At 39.8% G+C, this 22,068-nt stretch overlaps 2 protein-coding genes, 1 long non-coding RNA gene and 1 pseudogene across 3 annotated transcripts in view; 2 read left to right on the top strand and 2 right to left on the bottom strand.

Moving 5' to 3' along the window:
• LOC118104707 (ataxin-7) overlaps window positions 1-1,322 on the bottom strand; it is a 28,110-nt gene extending 26,788 nt beyond the window's left edge. Inside the window, exon 1 of the mRNA XM_035151774.2 lies at window positions 1,177-1,322. The gene's annotated coding sequence lies outside the window, so the exon portion shown is untranslated. The remainder of the gene's footprint in view (window positions 1-1,176) is intronic.
• A 1,256-nt stretch (window positions 1,323-2,578) lies between these two features.
• Window positions 2,579-5,322, top strand: LOC118104671 (THO complex subunit 7 homolog). The gene is made up of 8 exons (XM_047339436.1): window positions 2,579-2,728; window positions 2,974-3,094; window positions 3,229-3,350; window positions 3,991-4,077; window positions 4,581-4,638; window positions 4,745-4,811; window positions 4,917-4,986; window positions 5,151-5,322. Exons 1-8 carry the CDS (start codon window positions 2,710-2,712, stop codon window positions 5,210-5,212), a joined length of 606 nt encoding a protein of 201 aa, XP_047195392.1. The 5' UTR covers window positions 2,579-2,709; the 3' UTR covers window positions 5,213-5,322.
• A 767-nt stretch (window positions 5,323-6,089) lies between these two features.
• Window positions 6,090-9,849, bottom strand: LOC124851572 (annotated as a pseudogene).
• An 11,096-nt stretch (window positions 9,850-20,945) lies between these two features.
• On the top strand, window positions 20,946-21,336 carry LOC124851561. The gene is made up of 3 exons (XR_007032583.1): window positions 20,946-20,957; window positions 21,072-21,138; window positions 21,244-21,336. It is a non-coding gene; the product is annotated as an uncharacterized LOC124851561 (long non-coding RNA).
• The last annotated feature ends 732 nt before the right edge of the window (window positions 21,337-22,068 follow it).

Raw genomic sequence — 22,068 nt, 5'->3', positions numbered from 1 at the left:
GAAGAAAGTAGAGCAGTAGTTTCACCCTTGGGTCAAAAATATATTTAAACTGTGCAATAGCTCAGAAATAATGTAAACAATTAGAACTTCAAACATCTCCAAGTCGAAGACTCAATTATGTCAAGGGGTGTTTAAATTTAAAGGTTTTAAGTGTTAACCTCCAATGGGCAATGTATGAAATAACCAGTCACCATGTAAATGCTAAAAACTATGTTGAGCAGGGTCAGCAAAAGGCTAAAACGAAATGAGGTACATTCTATTATGTCGAAAACCAAATTCTTCATACGTGCAGTGCACAGTGGCACGGCAGACATTTTGACTTCTCATACTATAGAAGGGAAAAGCCCCTGTGTTACTTGTAAAATTCCTCTGCTCCATGTCGCACGCATAAGCTGAATGCAGCAGTAATTTGTGTTAATAGCAGCAGAGTCAAATTAAAACTGCAGTTGTATAGCACAATGTCTTGTGCTTTAGCCTTTAGGCTGGATGCCCTAAAAACTGCATCATTATCTGTAGCTCAAAATCTAGAGAGGTAATGGTTTGTGCATCGCCTACAGAGCCCATACACAGTAAATGTGTCTATATTGTATAGTTGTGCTGCCTGGTCAAAGTCTCCATTAGAGATTGGTGAAGAGAGTGTGTCCCAAACACATAACATCTGCTCTGGATAACTGTTCAGACATGGCTCACCTTAAAGCCTGGAGTGTAATAATACATATATATTATACTATATTATAAGTCATAGTTTAACCTGAAGTCAGTTGTGATTTGGGCTCCATGAAAGCTACTAGTTGACATTCACAACTTTACAGTAGTTAGCTAACAGTATCTAGCATTGACCACCAGAAGCCAGCAGTTTGATTGGCTAGCGTTGCCCCCACCTCTACTGCTCACATTAACGTACATTAACTTTGATTCAAATAGAAAAGGTATTCATCAGCTAAATATGATGTGTGAAAAAGCCAGTAAGTCTATCAGGAGCTGTGTCATTGTGACAGTGTGAGTCTGTGGCAGGTACAGACATTACTGAGGAGCAGTGGCGGCTACATTAGCCTGCTAGCTGCAGCCTGTAGCCAGCCAGCCATGACTAGCGTTAGCGAGGAAGCTGGCAGCAGCCTGACAGCCCAGCAGAAGTCATTCACCGCCGCCACACACCGACAGTAACTTCGCTCTTACCCGGGCTGTGGACGCTGTGGACGCGACTGTGACACCGGGCAGACGTGTATCAGCTGGATGCGCTGAGCGAAGGAGACAGAAGACGGTGGGAAAGAGCGAGGGCAGTGCTCAGCCTCTGTGGAGGTCTTCACCTGGTGCTTCCATGTCTGTTTACCAGACTGCATTCTGGGACGGAGACGTCACTGCGTCACGACGCAGGCGCACTCACGCACATGCGTCTCCATAATCAAATATATATATTTCCCTTAATTTTCCTGCAAAATGCAAATCAACAGCTATACAAATATACAACGCCAGGGGCTATAAACAAAGTTTCACACTGATAATGATAAAGTTGACAGATAATATGTATAAGTAAAATAAAGACATAATATATATAATACAGATAATATAAAGATATAATATATAATATAGGTAATATAAGGAGATGATATATAATATTTGTAATGTAAATAGATATTGCTATTATTATTATTATTATTATCTTGATTACCTGCCCAGAGGTGACAACAGATGCATATTAGCTACTAACTAACTCTGTGCATGGGTTATATATAATATTTACATTGATATGAACTATAGATGTGATTTTTCAAGAAAAGAATAATTCTGCTTATTTTTTCTTGTTTTTTTCTTCAGGGAAGCTTTCAACAGACCTGAGATCCTTCTCTGTGTTTTGTTTTATTTTATTTTGAGAACAACGCAGACTTATAGATATCAGCCTATAAAGTGTAACTCAATTGTTAATTGTAATCAATAACAACTTGTAACATTTAAGTTGAATATATGATTTTTTTTTTATTGTGATTTAATACCCATGCAAGTTAAATAGTTCATTATGTTGTCATGGCTTTACTTTTTTCTTTACTTTATATCGTCTTTTAACTGTTTGAGTTTTTTTTTTAAAATGTTGTTGCTGTATTTTCATTATTCACTTAAGTGAAATGAAAGCTACTCACTTGGTGTGTCCTAAAATCCATCAAAGACCTTAAACAATATGCAAGAAGAAAATATCACAGGCACAATTTGATGGCTTCAGCATAAAATATTCTTTAAATGCTTTACAAAGTCACCACAGTGAGTACAAATTATAATAGCTAATAAAGATTATGAATTTTAATTTCAACCATTTAAAGATGATAAAAAAGGGAAAAAACTATATTGCTTCATGTTCAGATGCTTACTTTGGTCTTGGCCTGGTGCAAAATATACAAAATGATCCTTGTGTATATTTATGGTTCCCATTCTTTTCTTTATTCCGTCATTCATTCAGTTTTGTTAGAATAAACAAATTCATTATAGGTATAATCGATTACTTATAATCGAATATGTAATCTGATTGAAAGGAGTATTTTTTATTGTGAATTGCAGACATTTTGATCCATACTCCATATCAGCTGGTGGCGGTAATGACCCCAACTTGGATGTCTGCCAACCGCCAATAAACACCGAAGAAGAAAAAGACCAATCACCGCCGCAGTGTGCTTTGTTCACTTCCGGCTATTCAATAAAGTTTATCCAGCTTCTGCAGACATGGGCGCTGTTACAGATGGTAAGTTAGTGTTTTATTTGTGGATTTCAGCTTTGCTAAAAGCCACCAGTAGAAACGTGTACATTTTCAAAGTAAGATCATACATAACCAAACTCACTCTATACACATACGTGTTAGCATGCTTCCAAAACAACTAATAGAACAGTAGCCACGTTAGCTAGCTAACAGTTAGCCGGTGGCTTTCTAACATAGCTGCTGTTTATGGAAGGTTGCCTGACCCCCCCTCTCTCTTGGCCATATCCTAGATGAAGTTATTCGGAAACGTCTTCTCATCGACGGGGACGGAGCTGGTGATGATCGTCGAATCAATGTGCTGCTGAAGAGTTTCACCAAATGGTGCAACTCGCCTGGGACCCCGGAGGAAGGGTAAATGAGCTCCGTAGAAGACGACAGGACCTCAGCCGTGGACTTTGTCGCCTAGTATTTTGACATTTATGTTTAAAACTGTGGTGAACAGCTGCTTTGCTCCGAGTCTCACAGCATCTTATTATTCTGTTTAGCTTCACGCAGAGGATGCAGAGCACACTGGCCCAGTGCGAGTTCTCCATGGGGAAGACGTTGATGGTTTATGACATGAATCTAAGGGAAATGGAGAACTATGAGAAAATCTACACTAACATAGGTAAGAACTGTTCTGACACTTATCAGGAATATTTATAACTCTGAACCATTATTGAAGTTTAAAAATAAGTATAAACCCCCAGCACGTCACCTCAGCCAAATATATATTTAATCCTGCATCACATTCAACAATCCTCCCCTTGCATGCCCCGGGACCCCAGTTTGAGTCTGGCTTTCTCTACCCCTGTACTCCATCCTGAAACCTCTATGGGCCTCAGTTAAAGGTCTGACAATTATCACCTGTACCAGCATGAAAACCTATGGTGACAGGGCATTCAGTGTGGCAACCCCCATCCCCTGGAACTCTCTCCTGGCACTGATCCACAATACCCCATCTCTGGACACTTTTAAAAACTCTTCAAAATCCACCTGTTCACATAAGCCTTAAGTCGCTAGTTTCACTATCCCCCAGCTAGTAATTCTACTGTTATTTTCTGTCCTTGATTTGTTTTACGATTTACTAACTCTGCAGTGGCTTTGGGTACCTTGAGTTATTATTTATTGTATAATACAAATCCTCTTGATTTTTACTACTATCTGTTTTGTAATTAGAAAAACTGTGACCGCAAAATAACATAAATGTTTGTGTTTCAAATGCATCGCACAATGACCTCATAACCAGCTCTTTGTTCTCCCTGCAGAACAAAACATCACATCAGCACATGAGAAGATAGCAGAATGCAAAAAGGAAATACAGAGGGCAAAGAGGATACGAAAAAATCGCCAAGGTAAGAATATTTTCAGGACTCTTAGAAAATGTGTGCATTTGCAATTGACTATGCGCTTCTTAGATACAGTATTGTTTAGCCATTGTAAGACCCAACCACATGGTGCTGAAATCACTACTATTAAACTTTGATATAAAAAAAAAAGAAGGTAGTAAAAATTTGTTTGTAGTACATACAATTTTGTATACATCTTCTTTGTAAGTTAAGAAACATAGCTTTACACTCAGATGTAGACATAAATATCATTCATTGATTTGACTAGCAACCAAGATCCAATGAGTTCATGGCAGTGATGATGAAAAATAAGTTTGTGGTATTTCAAAGTGGAAAAGGAGAGATTGTATTGAGGCCATATACAGTAAGTTATCCAAAGGTTAAAATTGCAACGCAAGTTTGATTTTTTTTTTTTTTGTCATCAGTCATTTTAGACGACTTGGTGGCAACGAGGGTCGGTAAAATTTAGCAAAAATGTTTCATGTCCTTTATTTCTTCTTTCTTTTCAGAGTATGATGCTTTAGCCAAAGTTATCCAGCAGCACCCAGACCGACACGAGACATTAAAGTAAGTCGGCCTGTGTCTTGTTTCATTCAAATATTGTTTCATTTGTTTCATACATCCACTTAGTATGTGGTGATAATGATAATGCATACCTCCTTTGCTCCTACAGACAGTTGGAGGCGCTTGACAAAGAACTCCAGCAACTGTCTCACATCAAGGAGAATGTGGATGATAAGGTAAAAACAAATACAATTATCCTCTCTTCTTTTCTACCTCTCAGTGCCTTCAATCAACAGTAATATTTTACTTCAATTGTTTTAAATCCCTTTTGTCTCACTCAGTTGGAGTTAAGGAAGAAGCAGTTCCACGTGCTACTGAGTACCATACAGGAACTACAGCAGACTCTCGAGAGTGAGTAAACAAGGGCATGCGTTCGTACCATGTTTGTGTTGTCTTTATGTTCTTTATTCTCAGTAGCTGTTGTGCTGTACAACAAACCAGGAAATGTTTAATCTGTTAAGGTTTGGAAATTTTAAAGGTCACTAGGCCTTGCTAATCTTCTTTATCTTTCCTAGATGATGAAAAATCAGACAATGACGACAACAGCCAGGAGAGCCCAGCAGAGAATGGTGAATGAACGTTTAGGTCCTGAGTAGAATGAATGCAGCGGATCGCTGTTAAATGATTTTGTATTTGTCCCTGAATCTTTTTGTATGTATTGTTCAATAAAGTTGGCTTGTCTACGTTTTTTTTGTTCAGTTTAGTTATTTATTGATATGCTGCATATTTAGATGTCGGCGCATAGAACTGAAATTGTCTCTCCCTTTGTTGAGAATGATTTAAAGGTTTCCAGGCCAACAAGGATTTCATTTACGCAAGACATACAGCACATTAGACTGATATAAATAACAAATATAAGTGATTGAAAAAAGGTAATTGGTAAAATCCAGTATTGGTTAATAGTTACCGAGTAGGATGTTATTATTGAATCAGCTTTCTATTAATGTCATCTCCAGATAAGATTTTGTTATTACAAGTTCCTGTGTGAAACCACCAGGAGTAGTCAAAGTATGTGTTTTTTAATTGAGTATAGTCGTGAGTAAGTTTCATGTCCTAAGTTAACCACATCCATCAAGAAGACAGTAACACAAACTAAAAGTGTGGTTCACTGGATTGTAGTTAAGTTAAAACAGATTTCTACTGTGACACGAAACAAATCAGTTAAGCATGAATTGATCAGAGTTTTCTTTAAAGCAGCTCTAAGTAGCATTTTGATGCTAGTAACAATGTATTAAAAGACTGGAATGTGTCGCTCGTAGTGAAACAGTTATCACTTGCATCCGCACCTCTCCTCAGGTTTGGGTAATTTAGTAATAAGTCATAGCTAAAGAGACCGATGTGTCTCTCAGAAAAAAATGAATACTGCACTTACATTGAAAACTGAAACATAAGTCTGAAAAAAGATAATATTTCTACTTTTGGATGTAAAAAGCTGTATACAAAATAACAAAATGTTTTTTGACAATACATAACTACCAATATTTATTTCAAGACAACAGATTGAGTACTATTACCTGTAAAAGCAAGTTGTGAAATCCTTTCTTTAAACAAATATGAATGTGTTGCTTTTGAATATGTTTCAAGAATATAAGTAAATTAAGCAACATTCAAATCCTGTTTAATATATGAAAGGCATCTTTTTCAGTGAATTTCATGACCTTTCCTTGAGTAACAATATAGTGCACATTATAGGACATTAAACCCAACCTGTCCCTTCTACACTTCTTCGAAGACTAATTTGCTGTATTTCTCAAATGACTGTTGCAAAGTAGAGTAATGCAGGAAATAACCTCCATTAAAACTTCACCAGGTACGCTCGGGCCTTCATGAGGCGTTTGTGGCGACTCTGCAAAGCAGCTCTCTTGGAACCAATGTCCCGGTCCTCCTTCAGCAAGAACTCGAAATTCTCCTTATCCTGAATCATCTGCAGCATCTCCCTCTGCAGCTGGACGGCAGCCTGGTGCAACATCTGGTAGCGAATAACCAGCGGTATCTGGTCAGCGAGACGCTGACTGGCAATCTGAAATATAATAGACATATATGAGAAAAGTTTGACGGACAAAAACAGTTGCTGGGAAAAAACAGACCTCTGTCTAAACCTGACTCATCGTATTTGTTCATGAACATTAACCCTCAATGAAAACTTACTCTGTAATATGATCTAAGGTGTAAGATCAACTCCTGAAGTGTTGCATGATTATCCATGTAGCACTTAGTACTCCTTTTCATACGTTGTTCGTCCGACTCGCTCTCCTCCCTCTTTCTCTTTCTTTCGCTCAAACTGTTGCTGTAGGTTCTGTCCTGGGAGTAAACCATCGTCTCCATCTTGAACTGGGTTCTCAGCATGGACTCTGCAATGGGTTCTTTTTCTTGCTTTATGGTTTCAATCTTTGCCTGGAAAATTTGATTTTGACATGCAACATGTTACTGACAATGAAGATCAAATTATAAGAATGTCAATATCAAACTTATAGAAGACCTTGGCTGTTTTTATGAGGTTCGGAAATCCAGTGAAGCTACTGCTGGCCAGCTGCAAGAACACCCTCCTAACAGCATCTGGAGGAAATGGAAATGCAGCAGCCTGATTTCCACTGAGGCAAACAGAATGCAGAAAAACACAATGCATTTGTCTTATATTCAATCATTTACCTCCAATATCCTTGAGTTTCTTGACAGCTGGTTCTTCCAGCTGTTTCATCTGCTCACTGACCATGACCTCAAACGTCTTGTAGTTGATGAAGCCCGGTAGTTCTCTTCCACGGTACCTCTCTTCATAGTCCTCCACCTTTTTCTCGATCTTAATGTTAACTATGACACATTAACAGATATTTATTTCTGAATCCTGCTGATGGACAGCTATACACCAGACAGAAATAAAACACTCACAGTTGTGTCCCGTTTTGTCCAGGCAATTGCTCCACTTCCTAAACTCGCTTCTGAGCATAGAAAAGACATTGAGATGGTCTCCACATCTGAGTTCCTCTCCTGCAGCCAGACTGATGGCATCCTGAGTGAACGCTGTTACTTTCTAGACTCCACGTGTGACAGCAAAAACAGCTGTTAACAAGTTGTGCAGAAATAGTGGCTGTGAGTATTTGTGTTGCCTGGTAAATATTACGGAGCATGAGGAAGCTCTCACATCAATCAGGAATGCGAGTCTCTCAGCTGGGTCAGATGGGGGTCCACTGCCATATCTATCCATCTCTGCCTGTGTTTGTGCCAGTTTCTCCTCGACCTGTTCTTCCAGTCGAGGGAGAGATTTCTGAAAATAACACAGCAGGGGTCAAATGATTGTTACCAAATTTGACAAATCATAATTTATACTATAATTGTAACAAAACAATAATAAAAATTCACCTCAATGTGATGCACCAGCTCAATTGTGAGTTTCTCAGCCAGTTTAGGAACTGTGGCAAGGCCTTCATTGTACAGGGTGCTACAGCAGAAATTAACAGCGACTGAGTACATAGTACAGAACCTGTCAACACTTTACCATATACATATTTTGTAGCATTACCCCAAAAACGAACTTACTAGAAATGTGCATGTTCTGTAAAGAAGGTTTTCTCTCTTTCTAATGCTTCAGTCAGAGACACTTTCTCTGTGATCTCCTGCTGACCCCTGCACCTGACGATCATGTAGCCCTTCGTCAGGGGGATGACCTCATTATGAACAATGTCAATCACAGACTCCTCTGCTCCTTTGTCAACCTGATCAGGCTTGGTCAAAATACCTGAAAGAGACAGAGTGAAATAACCGAGAGCTGAGTAACTTCCCCTAGAGCTGGACCAACGTTTTGTAAAACTCCAATGTATTTACCCAAAGTTCTCTCTCCATTGGGATCCACCTCCTGTGCCATCTTCAAGGCCTCTGTGGTTGCAATGTCCACGATACATGGGACAACCACCAGGCTGATGGTTTCTTGTCTTGTGATGAACGTGCGGATCAGTCTCTTTATCTGAAAGTATTGATTCATGTTGTTTTTCAACGATCAACGTTGTTGTGCTTGAGAATGTTTTTATCACATAATGAATGAATATTACAGAACTACATCCACACTACCATGTTTTAGTTTGAAAACCAATCAACTCTGCTAGGAACAAGCCTGGCGTCCACACGGTTATCGGAGTAACTTCAGCTCCACATACATTTACTAAGTTTACAAAGTCTGTTGTTTTTACCCAGATTGAGTTTAAATGTGTTCGGCCGTGTGTGAGAGCGAGGAAGAGAGAGAGGGGGGTTATTAATTTAACTCATTTATAAAATATCGATCATTATGTGATGATCAGTGTTGATATTGTGGCAACAAACAAATTAACTTTGAAACTGTAGCAAGTCAGAGACATCAGCTGAGAGAGAGAGAGAGAGAGAGAGAGAGAGAGAGAGAGAGCGAGAGCGAGAGAGAGAGAGATTCTCTCTATTCTCTTCTTGAGACAATGATTCACTGACGGAAAACCCATCAATGATCTGAATGTCTTTAATTTATCATCTAGGGCCAGCAAGGCTCCATCTGATTGGCCAAATATATTGACATGCAGAGCATGAATGCATGGCGCATGAAACATCATTTATTGCAGTTTTGCCATCTTTTGCGAAACGTCTATTGCGCACGTTGATATTGCAATGACAATAGATTTTCGATATATTGTGCAGCCCTAGTACAGAGATCGTTTTATTTCAAAATACCATTTACGTAGAATGGATGTAGCCTTAAAGTCTATGAGAAGTAATTTCTGAGATGTAGTATCGGGCCAAAGGTTTTAGCCTGGTTCAGCTGGATAATTCAGAGACAACACTCAGGACTCAACAAGAGTTTGTCCCTGTGAGACGTGTTGACAGAGTTTTGTTCCAGAATACCTGGTGTTCAATGTTCTCTGGTTGTCCCAATACAGCCACCCTGGTGATTCCAGGCAGGTCAATGAGCGTCAGGTCTGGAACATCAGGAGAGCGATCTCCAGGCTGATCAGGTCATCACTGATCCCCACACCGGCCCCAGCCATTTTATCCTGAGCTGGAGAGAAGGGATGTGATATATGACAATAACCGAAGGGCTGGACAAGCCGATGAAAGATGAGACCTTAGAAAATGCAATAGCTCCTTCAATTCTTTGCTGTTATTAGTAACATAAAAAAATGTGGTGTACTGTACCTTCTCGAATCATTTTCTCCACATCTGCAGGGTCATGTATCTCTTCCTCGTAGTCCCTGTAGCTTATCTTTCATTACAATTGTCTCCTGATCTCTTTCTCTTCATCTTCAGTTCAAGAGGACATCTTGATATGCTGAGTTATTAATGAGTGAATAACGAGAGGGGTAATGGATAAATTGGGCTTGGTGAAAGTAGGATGCCATCTCAGATGACATAGACACAAATTACTTTTCATTTAGCACAATAATCTGGTCAAAATTTAAATTACCATAGTAAATATAATAAAATAAAAGTTTCCTTAAAGGGATAGTTCACCAGAAAATGAGCCCTGACATTCAAATTCGACTCAAACAGAGGCACCATGTTTTAGCCTCTGATATCCTCCCGCTAGTTACTGCTGCAGTAACTGCAGCTCACTCGGAACTGCAGAAGTGGTCCCCTTTACTTCAATTGTATTGGATTTGGCTGCAACGCTGTTTACCCCTGAAACTCTTTAAGTATTTTGTGGACACTTCACCCACCTCTCCATTGGCATATTGGTGAGTGGATAATGCAATATCATTGACCTGCAGAACCAGAGAGCCCCTGCCCAGCCCTCGTTCTTGATGTACGCATGCACAAACATGTAAATGGTCGTACGACACCTAATGAATATAGTATAGTAAAAATAAATATAGTGTAATTAAACAAAGAACAGAATATTCAATATTATTATTTATAGTTTAGGAGTAAGGCTCATGTTTTGGGAACAGATTAAAATTGCTATACTGTAATCTGTACTGGCTTTGTTAAACAGTGCCTTAATGTGTGTGGGTAACTCCTTATGGTTTATCTGAAATCTCCGTACAGTACAACCTCTTTTTAATGAGATCACTATCTGGATGTTTGGTTACACTCACATACAAAGAATATGAGTTGTATGTGATGTGGCAGAGCAACTCTTCAGTGACGGTCCAGGCATCCACAAAAGACACTAACAGTAAGACAACAACACTAAGACACTCCAGGGCCACTTTAAGTGCAATCTGTAATAATCCATAGAGTAAACAGTATCTATTTAAAATTATCTTAGTTATGCAGGTGTTTTCTACAGTGTTTACAGACATTTATAAAGAATATGTATTTAGGAAAGTGTATTTATGACCTCAACTTGACCTCCATTGTTACCGTTAACTGCTCTTTCTTAATCACATCCCATTACAAACTGACAAAACAGCTCCAATCTCTTGGGCTGTCTGAACTTTTGCACAGTGCTCTCTCTTTTCACTCTAAAATTGTGCAAAAAACAATCGACTAATCTTGCTTCAAATGTTGAAAAGCATTTTCAATTATATGCCTTTTGGAGATCAGTTCATATCCTACTCACTTTACTATTCACAGTAACACAAATTTTGTTAATACTGTTAGTCTTTTCCTCAACGTAGGGGTTAAGGTTGATATTAGTGATGTGTTCTTCCGTGTCGAGGCTTCGAAGCGTGTGTCGAGTAATCCAGGAAGATTTTTGTGAAGCGCGTATCGAGGCTTGTGTTCATGACGTATGTGAGGACGTTCAAAGCCCCCCCTCACATTTTGTGGACTTGGGACTTTATTGTGCGTTTATTTGCAAAAAAAAGAAACCGCCTGAAACCCAGCACTGTGGATTTATTTTTCAATAAAAATAAATAAAATGTTGTCCCTAGTTCACGTGTTACATGTTGTCCCTTGTTACATAAGCACAGTCACAAACCAAGTAACACAAGCACATTCACATCACAACCCTCTGCCCAATTTGTTTCCACTTTCCCTTTCGACCCCGCCATTGTATCATAAAGACAGACACCATATTAATACGTTCATAATTTATGTATTGGCATCACAAACATCATTCATTCATTTATTCAATTCAAAGCTTCACACACCAAAGCCATGGTGTCATTATAATCACTCTGCCTGTTTTACATTTATTGTCCACTTGATGGCACAGTAGAGCAAATGAAGCACCATGAAGCTTCGGCCCATGAGTGAACCAATTGGATGGAAAGCTTCAATGCCGCATGAAGCTTCATGTCGCCATCACTAGTTGATATTGTGTGTATTATCCTATTCCTTGTTTTTATTTATATTTTTTCCAAAGTGACAATGAACACTTTGCGGACAGGGTGGAAAAACGATTATAACAAGAAGGGTCCCAGTAGAGGTACTGCACCTAAAGTAAAGATTATTTTGTATTACTTGATTTATATATTATGAATTTATCAAAAATACAATTAAAAAAACGTATTTAACTTAATGTATTTAATCATCTTCTCATCTTCCAAATACAAACAAATCTGACAACAAATAATTTTCTCGTTTCAAGTAAAATAACGTAAAATAAAATAAAGTGCTTAATTTTTGAAAAAATAAATAAAAAGATGAAGTTTGACACTACCCATTTCTTCTTAATATATAACTATATTACACATATAAACAAACTCAACAAACATTAACAACCAAACAGCTTTAACTGTTCTCTTTGTTACCACTTTCTCTTGTTCAGTGAAGTAAATTCTAACGCAAGTCGACGTATTTACGTAATCCAGCACCTCGATTACGTCGACGCCTCGCCCCAGGCTTATATGTCTAGGTGTACAATTGTACAGGTACAATAATAACGTGCCCTTTCATGTAATATTGGTTTATGTCCATTCTAAATCCACCAATAAACATGCATAGCCATAAACCATAGAATAAAAAACGAACATTTCCTTATCTACACTCAAACCAATAAACTACATTAAACTGAATTAATACAAGCTTATGAAGTTTATTTGTCCTGAAACGCCCTGCCACTTAGAGAAGGAAGCTGAACATCCAACAACTCTGCAGGTCCACGTTTCTCAGATAATGAGTGAATTTAAATGTTTAAGTGAAGTGTGCAGAGTGTGCAGAGTTAAGTTATCCCTTCAAACAAATGCATTATTTTGTGACACATGAGCGAACAATTGTGTAGTTTTCCAGGGAATATACGGCACCTTTTCCTCTTGGCAGGGACACCCCTGACAGCGCCTCCAGCACTGAGCTCTTCCCCGAGCTTTGGTCTCCTATGACGGCGATGGCCGGCAGCGCCAGGTCCTTCTCTACACCCAGAGAGCGGAGCGAGTCGATGAGGTCGATGCAGGGACGCACCTTCTCCTCATACTGTTCGTTCAGACTGTTCATGGTCGGGACTCCTGGTCTGCGGTGGAGACAGAACTAAAGAAGGAATCAGAGACAGCAGCTGGTCGTGCGATGCTGAGAAAGAGAGATGGTGTGGTGCTTCCGTCACATACAGTCTTTCATATATTGGCAGTGAGGCGGAATCAAAGTTAGGTTTCGTTTCCTTAACTTTCATAAACCAGCAGCCGATGCAGGATGTTCGTTCACATAGATGGAAATGACCACTCATGATATATTTACTCTGCGTAAATCTGGTCTGTTTAATATGGAAGCCCATTTCCGCCACTGTGTATACAAATCCTTTATCTCATAACTATGATTTAGTATCTCATAATTATGAGCTACTGACTGTGGGCGGGGCGCAGCAGAGCAGGGAAGCCGCTCATTAAAGGTCCGGTCGTCCTGTATGTGTCGGAGTCTGTTTCCTCCTCACTTCTCCTCTGACCTGCGCTCACTTTACACTTTAACAACAAACACCAGCACTGATCACAAGTGACTAGGACACGTACAGGACTGACGTTTACTTTGCATTCCCCTGCTTCACACAACACGAGACGTAACGTGACGCGCACAGTCAGGACATCAGGGTTAAAGTGACGGAACGATATGGAGTCATGATCCGTCTTCATCGATTAATAACTAAACACATGTGATTATCAGTTTGTGTGAAGCGGGACAGAGACGAACACACACACAAAAACACACAGAAACGCAAACTCCCGCAGACAGACCCTGGCATTCACCAACGTCAGGAAGAGTGTTATCTTTTGTTAGGATAGGCTTTGAACTTTTGACATAGGATTATTCAGAAAGTACACATTTTGAGTACGTCATAGTATTTGTGGCAGTAGTCTAACTCGTAGTCCAACAATATCAGTTTCATGAAGAATTTATGGTAAAAAAGCTTTTTATCCTTCATCAAATGTAGCAGAAGAAGTTCATTCTTGTTTTGTGGAGGGAACTTTGACACAGGATTAGTCAAAAACTACACAGTGTCAGTACTTCGAGGAAAAAAACAGCTCCTCGAAACCTCAGAACCGCTTCACAACGATTACCGTAAATGTAAAATTAATTGCGCACGCGAGAAACAACAGTCGGCTGTTTTGACAATGTAAACACGAGAGGCGGATGCTTGACCGCAGTCTCTCAACCATGGCTTCCCTGCTCTGCTGCGGTCAGAGTAGCAGTAAGGATCTCATAATAATGAGAAACTAAGTCATAATAATGAGATACTAAGTCATAATAATGAGAAACTAAGTCATAATAATGAGAAACTAAGTCATAATAATGAGATACTAAGTCATAATAATGAGATACTAAGTCATAATAATGAGATAGTATCTCATAATTATGAGATAGATACTAAGTCATAATTGATCAAAGAAACACAGATGGATGGATTATGTAAATGGTAACTTTGTCAACTATATTTATGTTGCACATTTTAAGCAAAGTCAAAGTTTAGTCAGAATATTGTTTTTATCCTGTTGGACGTTTTTTCATGTCAGCACATAATGACACCTTCCAAATTTGATCTGGTCGGGTTTGACTGTATATATTATCACCCAATTATGTTTAACATTTTAGTCAACGTCATTCAACTCATTACCACAAGGTTTACACTTGTGCACTACTTGTCTATTAGGAACAATATTTTGGATCATCAAAGGAACTAAACTGTTACTTTAAAGAATATGTCATAATGTTTATATTATATTACCGAGTCAAATTTGACAAGGAGAGAAAATGAAACCTTACTTAGTTCTCATTTCCCTGACTTTCATTTCTCTTCCTTTGTGTTGGAGCTACTTTCACTTTTCATGTGACAGATGCCCAAAGCTTGAGGCCAAGCCTGCATCATGCCCATCTGTACATGATATCATGTAAAATAACGACCAACTGTACTGTCATTGTTATTTTAAAGAAATTAACAAAAAATCCAGTTGGCAAACACAAAAATACTACCAGCAAGACAACATTAATAAAGCATTAACTAATGAATGTATTCATGCTGCAACCAGCATTATGAATGGCTCATGCACATGTAGGTGGATCCTACTTTTTAAAATTGTAATGTTTTGTAAGTGGAGAACAAGATCCTCTGTAAACATTCAACTAGAGTGATTAGTGAAAGGGCAGGAAGAGACAAAGACACATGTCATATAACAATTTCAGAAATAGCATGTAGTGCTCACTGACTGAAATTATTGTCAAGTCAAGTCAACTTTTTGTCAGTCATCCACATACACAGTATACGGCTGAACAAAATGGCATTAAAGAAGTAGTGCAGTGTTAAACCCAACATATATACCGAAAAAACACACAATATATAAAACATAACAAAAATGTAAACACAAGACAGAGCTATAAGGGTTTAAAGAGACTTCTAAAGGATACATAGTATACGTAGTGGTTAATAATAGTATGAAATACCTTATTGACAAGGTCTGTCGAGGTTGGGGTAGTGGTGTGTGTGCGTGCATGTGGGGGGGCACTATGTGGTGGATGGCAGCTGGGTGTTTAAGAGAGTCTGACAGCTTGGGGGAAGAAGATGTTGCAGAACGGTTTTGGTTCTGATGCTGCAAAACCTTCTACCTGATGGCATTGGGTCAAACAGTCTGTGGCAGGGGTCCTTCATGATGGAAGGATGTGCAACGTGTTTTGAAAATGGATGGTGGGGAGAGAGACTGTGAGGATCTTCTCAGCTGTCCTTACTATGCATTGTAGGGTCTTGCTTTCTGCTGATTTGCAATTCCCGAACCACACAGTGATGCAGCTGGCCAGGATGCTCTCCACGGTGCCTCTGTAGAAGGTGGTGAGGATGGGTGGTGGTTGATAAATAGTTCATTACTATATTACTATTAATGTCATAAAAACTACCTGACTCGACAGAAACTAGCTTTCAGAAAAATCTGTTTAACGTGGACTTGGACTTTTAGTTTGGTCCATGCACAATCCACTAACATAGAGGAGGTGGGGTTTATAATCTATACCACAACCAGGCACAGGGGGCAATCGAGACACTTTGGCTTCACTTCGGGGAGCTGTCATGTTGTCCATCTTTACCTAAAGTCTATGGCTTGAACATAATGGGCGTTGCCTGGCTTGGGCATTCGGGGGCCAGCCCTGAACATTTTGTGGAAATACTAAAGTACAACTGCATACATGTTGTGACATTAAAAATAAATATTTGAGATTTACAGTATTTGTGACATTGTGTAGAGTGTGTACACGGAATCTCCTATTGTACCCTCTCATTTATTAGTATATACAACACATTGATGTATGACTGTGTATTAACATCACTGTGTTGATGCTGTCTTGCTCTTAAAGGAGCATACGCTACAGAATGATTGTGGTAGTGATGCACTGCAGCCAATAGATGGCCTCATTATGACAGTAAATGTGTTCCCCTCTGTGCTGAGTTCAGAAATAACACCATTGTTATTACTACTACCACTGCTCTCTACTGACTGTTATTCTAGTTTCAGTTCTGTGTTGAAATATATCAACAACATTTCACAGCCGGGGGAATTTAGTAACTCTGATCTCCTCATGTTTTATCCAGTGCAGGCCATCAAATACCTGGAAAATGAATAACATCAGGTTTCAGTTCAATTCCATTTCAAATTTATATGTATCAAAAGTAAAATAAAAAGGGTATGATAAACATTTAATAAAAAAATATATATATATATACACACTACCGTTCAAAAGTTTGGGGTCACTTAGAAATTTCCTTATTTTTCAAAGAAAAGCACTGTTTTTTTCAATGAAGATAACATTAAATTAATCAGAAATACACTCTATACATTGTTAATGTGGTAAATGACTATTCTAGGTGGAAACGTCTGGTTTTTAATGAAATATCTACATAGGTGTATAGAGGCCCATTTCCAGCAACTATCACTCCAGTGTTCTAATGGTACATTGTGTTTGCTAATCGCCTTAGAAGACCAATGGATGATTAGAAAACCCTTGTGCAATTATGTTAGCACAGCTGAAAACTGTTTTGCTGGTGAGAGAAGCTATAAAACTGGCCTTCCTTTGAGCTAGTTGAGTATCTGGAGCATCACATTTGTGGGTTCGATTATACTCTCAAAATGGCCAGAAAAAGAGAACTTTCATGTGAAACTCGCCAGTCTATTCTTGTTCCTCGAAATGAAGGCTATTCCATGCGAGAAATTGCGAAGAAACTGAAAATTTCCTACAACGGTGTGTACTACTCCCTTCAGAGAACAGCACAAACGGGCTCTAACTAGAGTAGAAAGAGAAGTGGGAGGCCCCGGTGCACAACTCAGCAAGAAGTCAAGTATATTAGAGTCTCTAGTTTGAGAAATAGACGCCTCACAGGTCCTCAACTGGCAGCTTCTTTAAATGGTACCCACAAAACGCCAGTGTCAACGTCTACAGTGAAGAGGCGACTCCGGGATGCTGGCCTTCTAGGCAGAGTGGCAAAGAAAAAGCCATATCTGAGACTGGCCAATAAAAAGAAAAGATTGATATGGGCAAAAGAACACAGACATTGGACAGAGGAAGATTGGAAAAAAGTGTTATGGACAGACGAATCAAAGTTTGAGGTGTTTGGATCACACAGAAGAACATTTGTGAGACGCAGAACAGGTGAAAAGATGCTGGAAGAGTGCCTGACGCCATCTGTCAAGCATGGTGGAGGTAATGTGAGGGTCTGGGGCTGCTTTGGTGCTGGTAAAGTGGGAGATTTGTACAAGGTAAAAGGGATTTTAAATAAGGAAGGCTATCACTCCATTTTGCAACGCCATGCCATACCCTGTGGACAGCGCTTGATTGGAGCCAATTTCCTCCTACAACAGGACAATGACCCAAAGCACACCTCCAAATTATGCAAGAACTATTTAGGGAAGAAGCAGGCAGCTGGTATGCTGTCTGTAATGGAGTGGCCAGCGCAGTCACCAGATCTCAACCCCATTGAGCTGGTGTGGGAGCAGCTTGACCGTATGGTACGCAAGAAGTGCCCATCAAGCCAATCCAACTTGTGGGAGGGGCTTCAGGAAGCGTGGGGTGAAATTTCTCCAGATTACCTCAACAAATTAACAGCTAGAATGCCAAAGGTCTGCAATGCTGGAATCGCTGCAAATGGAGCATTCTTTGACGAAAGCAAAGTTTGAAGAACAAAATTTATATTTCAAATAAAAATCATTATTTCTAACCTTGTCAATGTCTTGACTATATTTTCTATTCATTTTGCAACTCATTTGATAACTAAAAGTGTGAGTTTTCATGGAAAACACGAAATTGTCTGGGTGACCCCAAACCTTTGAACGGTAGTGTATATATAAAAATAAAGGGGAGGAGGACTCAAACTCCCCTGCTGAAGTGTCCCATGGACGAATACAGTCATTTAGTCCGGGTGGGAACATTCCTTCTCACCCGCTTCCTCTTTTTCCCCTACACGGAATCACAAACAAACAGACTTTACAATTGATCAGCTGATAAAACTCTTTGCATCATTTAGCGTAATGATGTGAACATGTACGAGTTGTATGTGAGCATACATACGTCATTTTTACTGGTTGACCACTCAGGGTGAAGCTGATTATGGAGCCGCCTCCCCATCTCAGCTTTGTAGTAATATCTGGCCTGCTGGTCTTTTGACAGCGCCTTCCACTGTGGACACACAACAACACAAGTGTAACTACAGGCATAACAACTTATTAACAGCCACACACAGATCCCACAGTGAATTTGCGACACACAATGCTGGAAAACCTCTGTTTGAATTCAGATTTGCTTTTTTTGTCCTGTGACACTAAATTCAAAAAAAGAATTGTCAAGATGTGAAGAATCGAAGCTGGAGAAACATTTTTATAATGTTGTCTCAGACGCTGCTTGATGAATGATGGCAGAAAACATGTGAATCTTACTCTCTGTCCAAGGATGGTGTTCACAGAGGCAGAGTCACCGTTTTGTAGCTCGGCCACAACAACGGGCCTCTGCTCCTTCCTGAAGATCATGAAAGCGTTGGGTGGCTTCTTGATATGTGGCTGACTGTAGTTGTAACAGCCCCTGGCTGGCAAAGCAAGACGCAGGGAGTTCCAAGCTGATGCGTCACGGCTCTTTATTCAAACATTTCACCATGGCACCGTAGAAACACCGTAAAACTAGAAAGATAACATAAGTACAACATAATCATTTAATAAAAGACAAATACAACTATTAAAATACCTAAACATCAGTTAAACAAAGAAATTACCACATAAGAGAAGTTTGACGGGTTAATGTGAAGTAACGCTGAAGCGCATTCAAATGAACCCGACTCACCCGCTGTGTGCCGTCAACGTAAACAAAGATCGGCTAACGCCGTGACTAAGAGACTCCCATTCCGCACTAACTCTAGCAAAGGGAATTAAACCTGCTTCATACCTCATTCCGCTCGCCGAGGGGTGTTAAACGAGGAGTAATGCAATCTTCTTATCGGATACGTCCGTATGATCCGCACAGCTGCTGTTCTGCCATTTCCGCTGCTACCATCATCAAGACACGTCTGCACAGCAGGTGTTTTATCAGGCTCGGACCGGAAGCGAGGGATTTTGTGTGTTATCATATCGGTCCGCTCCGTGAAAGCTACAGGCATTTACGAGAGGTCAGTCGCTACGTTAAAAGGACAACAAATTACTAATTTAAATAACAGGATACATACTTGAACATAAAGAACAAAATAAACCCAACACAAATAATAAATCAAACAATCTGCATAACCTACCAGGTTAGCAGTCAGTTACACTCCCACCAAATCCTGATATAAACAATTCAACTGTACTATACAGGATTTCTAGACCATATCTAATTGCCCTTTAAATTAAAATATCTAGGGGTGTTATGCATGTGATATTATCTATGTGCAACCTGTTTATACTATTTGCTCTCGAGGAGGAGCACCAGTTTCTAGACGGGTCTCTCGACGAATGAGGGTTTGGATGAAAGACCTTGGTTTTTTGTTGCTTTCTGCTCTCCTGTTTGAACCTTGACCCGACAAACGGGACCATCGCTGTCTGGAATTGGTCAACCACTCGTGCTGGTAGCCATGATTCCTTGGGAGGTTGCCACTACAGCCGCAGAGATCTCCAGCCTCGGGATGCTTGTCACCTTTGTTGGTGCGACTCTTGCCTTGGCCATTGCGAGGCTACAATGCACTCTACCTTGGTCATCCTTGTACCTGAGGTATGAGCAGGCCCCATCTACCTTGCTGCTGGCATCAGAGAAGTGATGTTACTCTGTTCTGATTAGGTTGCCAAAGTCTAGTGGGTGGTAACATCTTGAAATGGCAACATCCTTTAGCCTCAGAAGGCCGACCTTCCACTCCTCCCACCGGGATCTCAAGTCTTCAGGCAAGGGGTCATCCCATCCAACGCCTCTGCGACATAAGTCTTGCCGTATACACTTTCCAAGTAGGGCAACTGGGGCGATGAACCCAAGTGGATCATAAAGAGCAGCTACAACTGATAATATACCTTGGGGAGTTGAGGGATGGTCTTTTAATCTGATATTGAAGCCAAAAGTGTCTTTTTCTATTGCCCACTGAATACCAAGTGCATGCTCCGTCGGAATAATGTCCATCTTCAACTCAAAAGGTTCAATGGGTGGTGCTCTTTCTGAGGGGCTCACACAGTCCAGGACCTCATTTCGATTTGAGTTGAACTTGTGAAGGCGTAGTCCTCCATTATTGCACAAGTCCTGCGCCTCAACGACCAGTTTCTCAGCTTCCTGGACTGATGCAACACTGGCTAGCCTGTCGTTGACTTAAACATTTTTTCTCTTTTATTTTATTAGCCTTTAACCTTTTATTCAAACACTGAAGGCGAACAGTGGCTAGTTTCTTGTTTGGTAGCAAAGGTTGACTGATACTCTTGAACGGGGGGGGGGGGCATTTCAGTCTGTGTCTGTCCTCCTTCTGCTTGATGTGTTTGCTGAGGAACTGTATGCACTGAACATCCTCCTGAGATACATGAGACATTAAAGTAAGTCGGCCTGTGTCTTGTTTCATTCAAATATTGTTTCATTTGTTTCATACATCCACTTAGTATGTGGTGATAATGATAATGCATACCTCCCTTTGCTTTGAACACCTACAGACAGTTGGAGGCGCTTGACAAAGAACTCCAGCAACTGTCTCACATCAAGGAGAATGTGGATGATAAGGTAAAAACAAATACAATTATCCTCTCTTCTTTTCTACCTCTCAGTGCCTTCAATCAACAGTAATATTTTACTTCAATTGTTTTAAATCCCTTTTGTCTCACTCAGTTGGAGTTAAGGAAGAAGCAGTTCCACGTGCTACTGAGTACCATACAGGAACTACAGCAGACTCTCTCGAGTAAACAAGGGCATGCGTTGGTACCATGTTTGTGTTGTCTTTATGTTCTCTATTCTCAGTAGCTGTTGTGCTGTACAACAAACCAGGAAATGTTTAATCTGTGTATTGGAAAAATGAACTAAGTGTGGTTGAAAACTATTTTGTAGTTGGAAAGTAAGTTTTTGCAGCCCTGTCTAAAGACTTTTATGACCTGTATCTACATACATATACAACCTGTCCAAATACTTTATGACCTGAACTGTTTTATGGTCTGAACTGTGTTGACCTGAAAACTGTCAGACCCTTTAGCCACTTATTTACTCTCCAAAGAACTGAATGTATGTCTGCTTATCTCCAAAGGAAACATATGTAAATCAGTTGTCTGTGTTTAGATTCCTCTCTCAACCTGCGCCTACAGAACCAGTCTGAACTGGTTCTGAGAGATAGCCTTAGTTCTCCTATATAAGATCCTTGCATTTGACTGTTCTCCATCTTCACTCTGAGATCCTTGTGACTCTCTGTGTTGATCCTTTCTGCAGAAAGCCCCGATTAAAATACATGTAGATAACTTTGGTGTTTCCAGCCTCTTGTATTTCCATCAAATCTGTTAAGGTTTGGACATTTTAAAGGTCACTAGGCCTTGCTAATCTTCTTTATCTTTCCTAAATGATGAAAAATCAGACAATGACGACAACAGCCAGGAGAGCCCAGCAGAGAATGGTGAATGAACGTTTAGAGGTCCTGAGTAGAATGAATGCAGCGGATCGCTTTTAAAT

The sequence above is a fragment of the Hippoglossus stenolepis genome, chromosome 3, assembly GCF_022539355.2.
Source record: "Hippoglossus stenolepis isolate QCI-W04-F060 chromosome 3, HSTE1.2, whole genome shotgun sequence".
In the NCBI taxonomy this organism is placed as follows: domain Eukaryota; kingdom Metazoa; phylum Chordata; class Actinopteri; order Pleuronectiformes; family Pleuronectidae; genus Hippoglossus; species Hippoglossus stenolepis.
The sequence above is the reverse complement of the archived record's forward strand: the minus strand, read 5'-3'. Positions and strand labels throughout refer to the sequence as shown.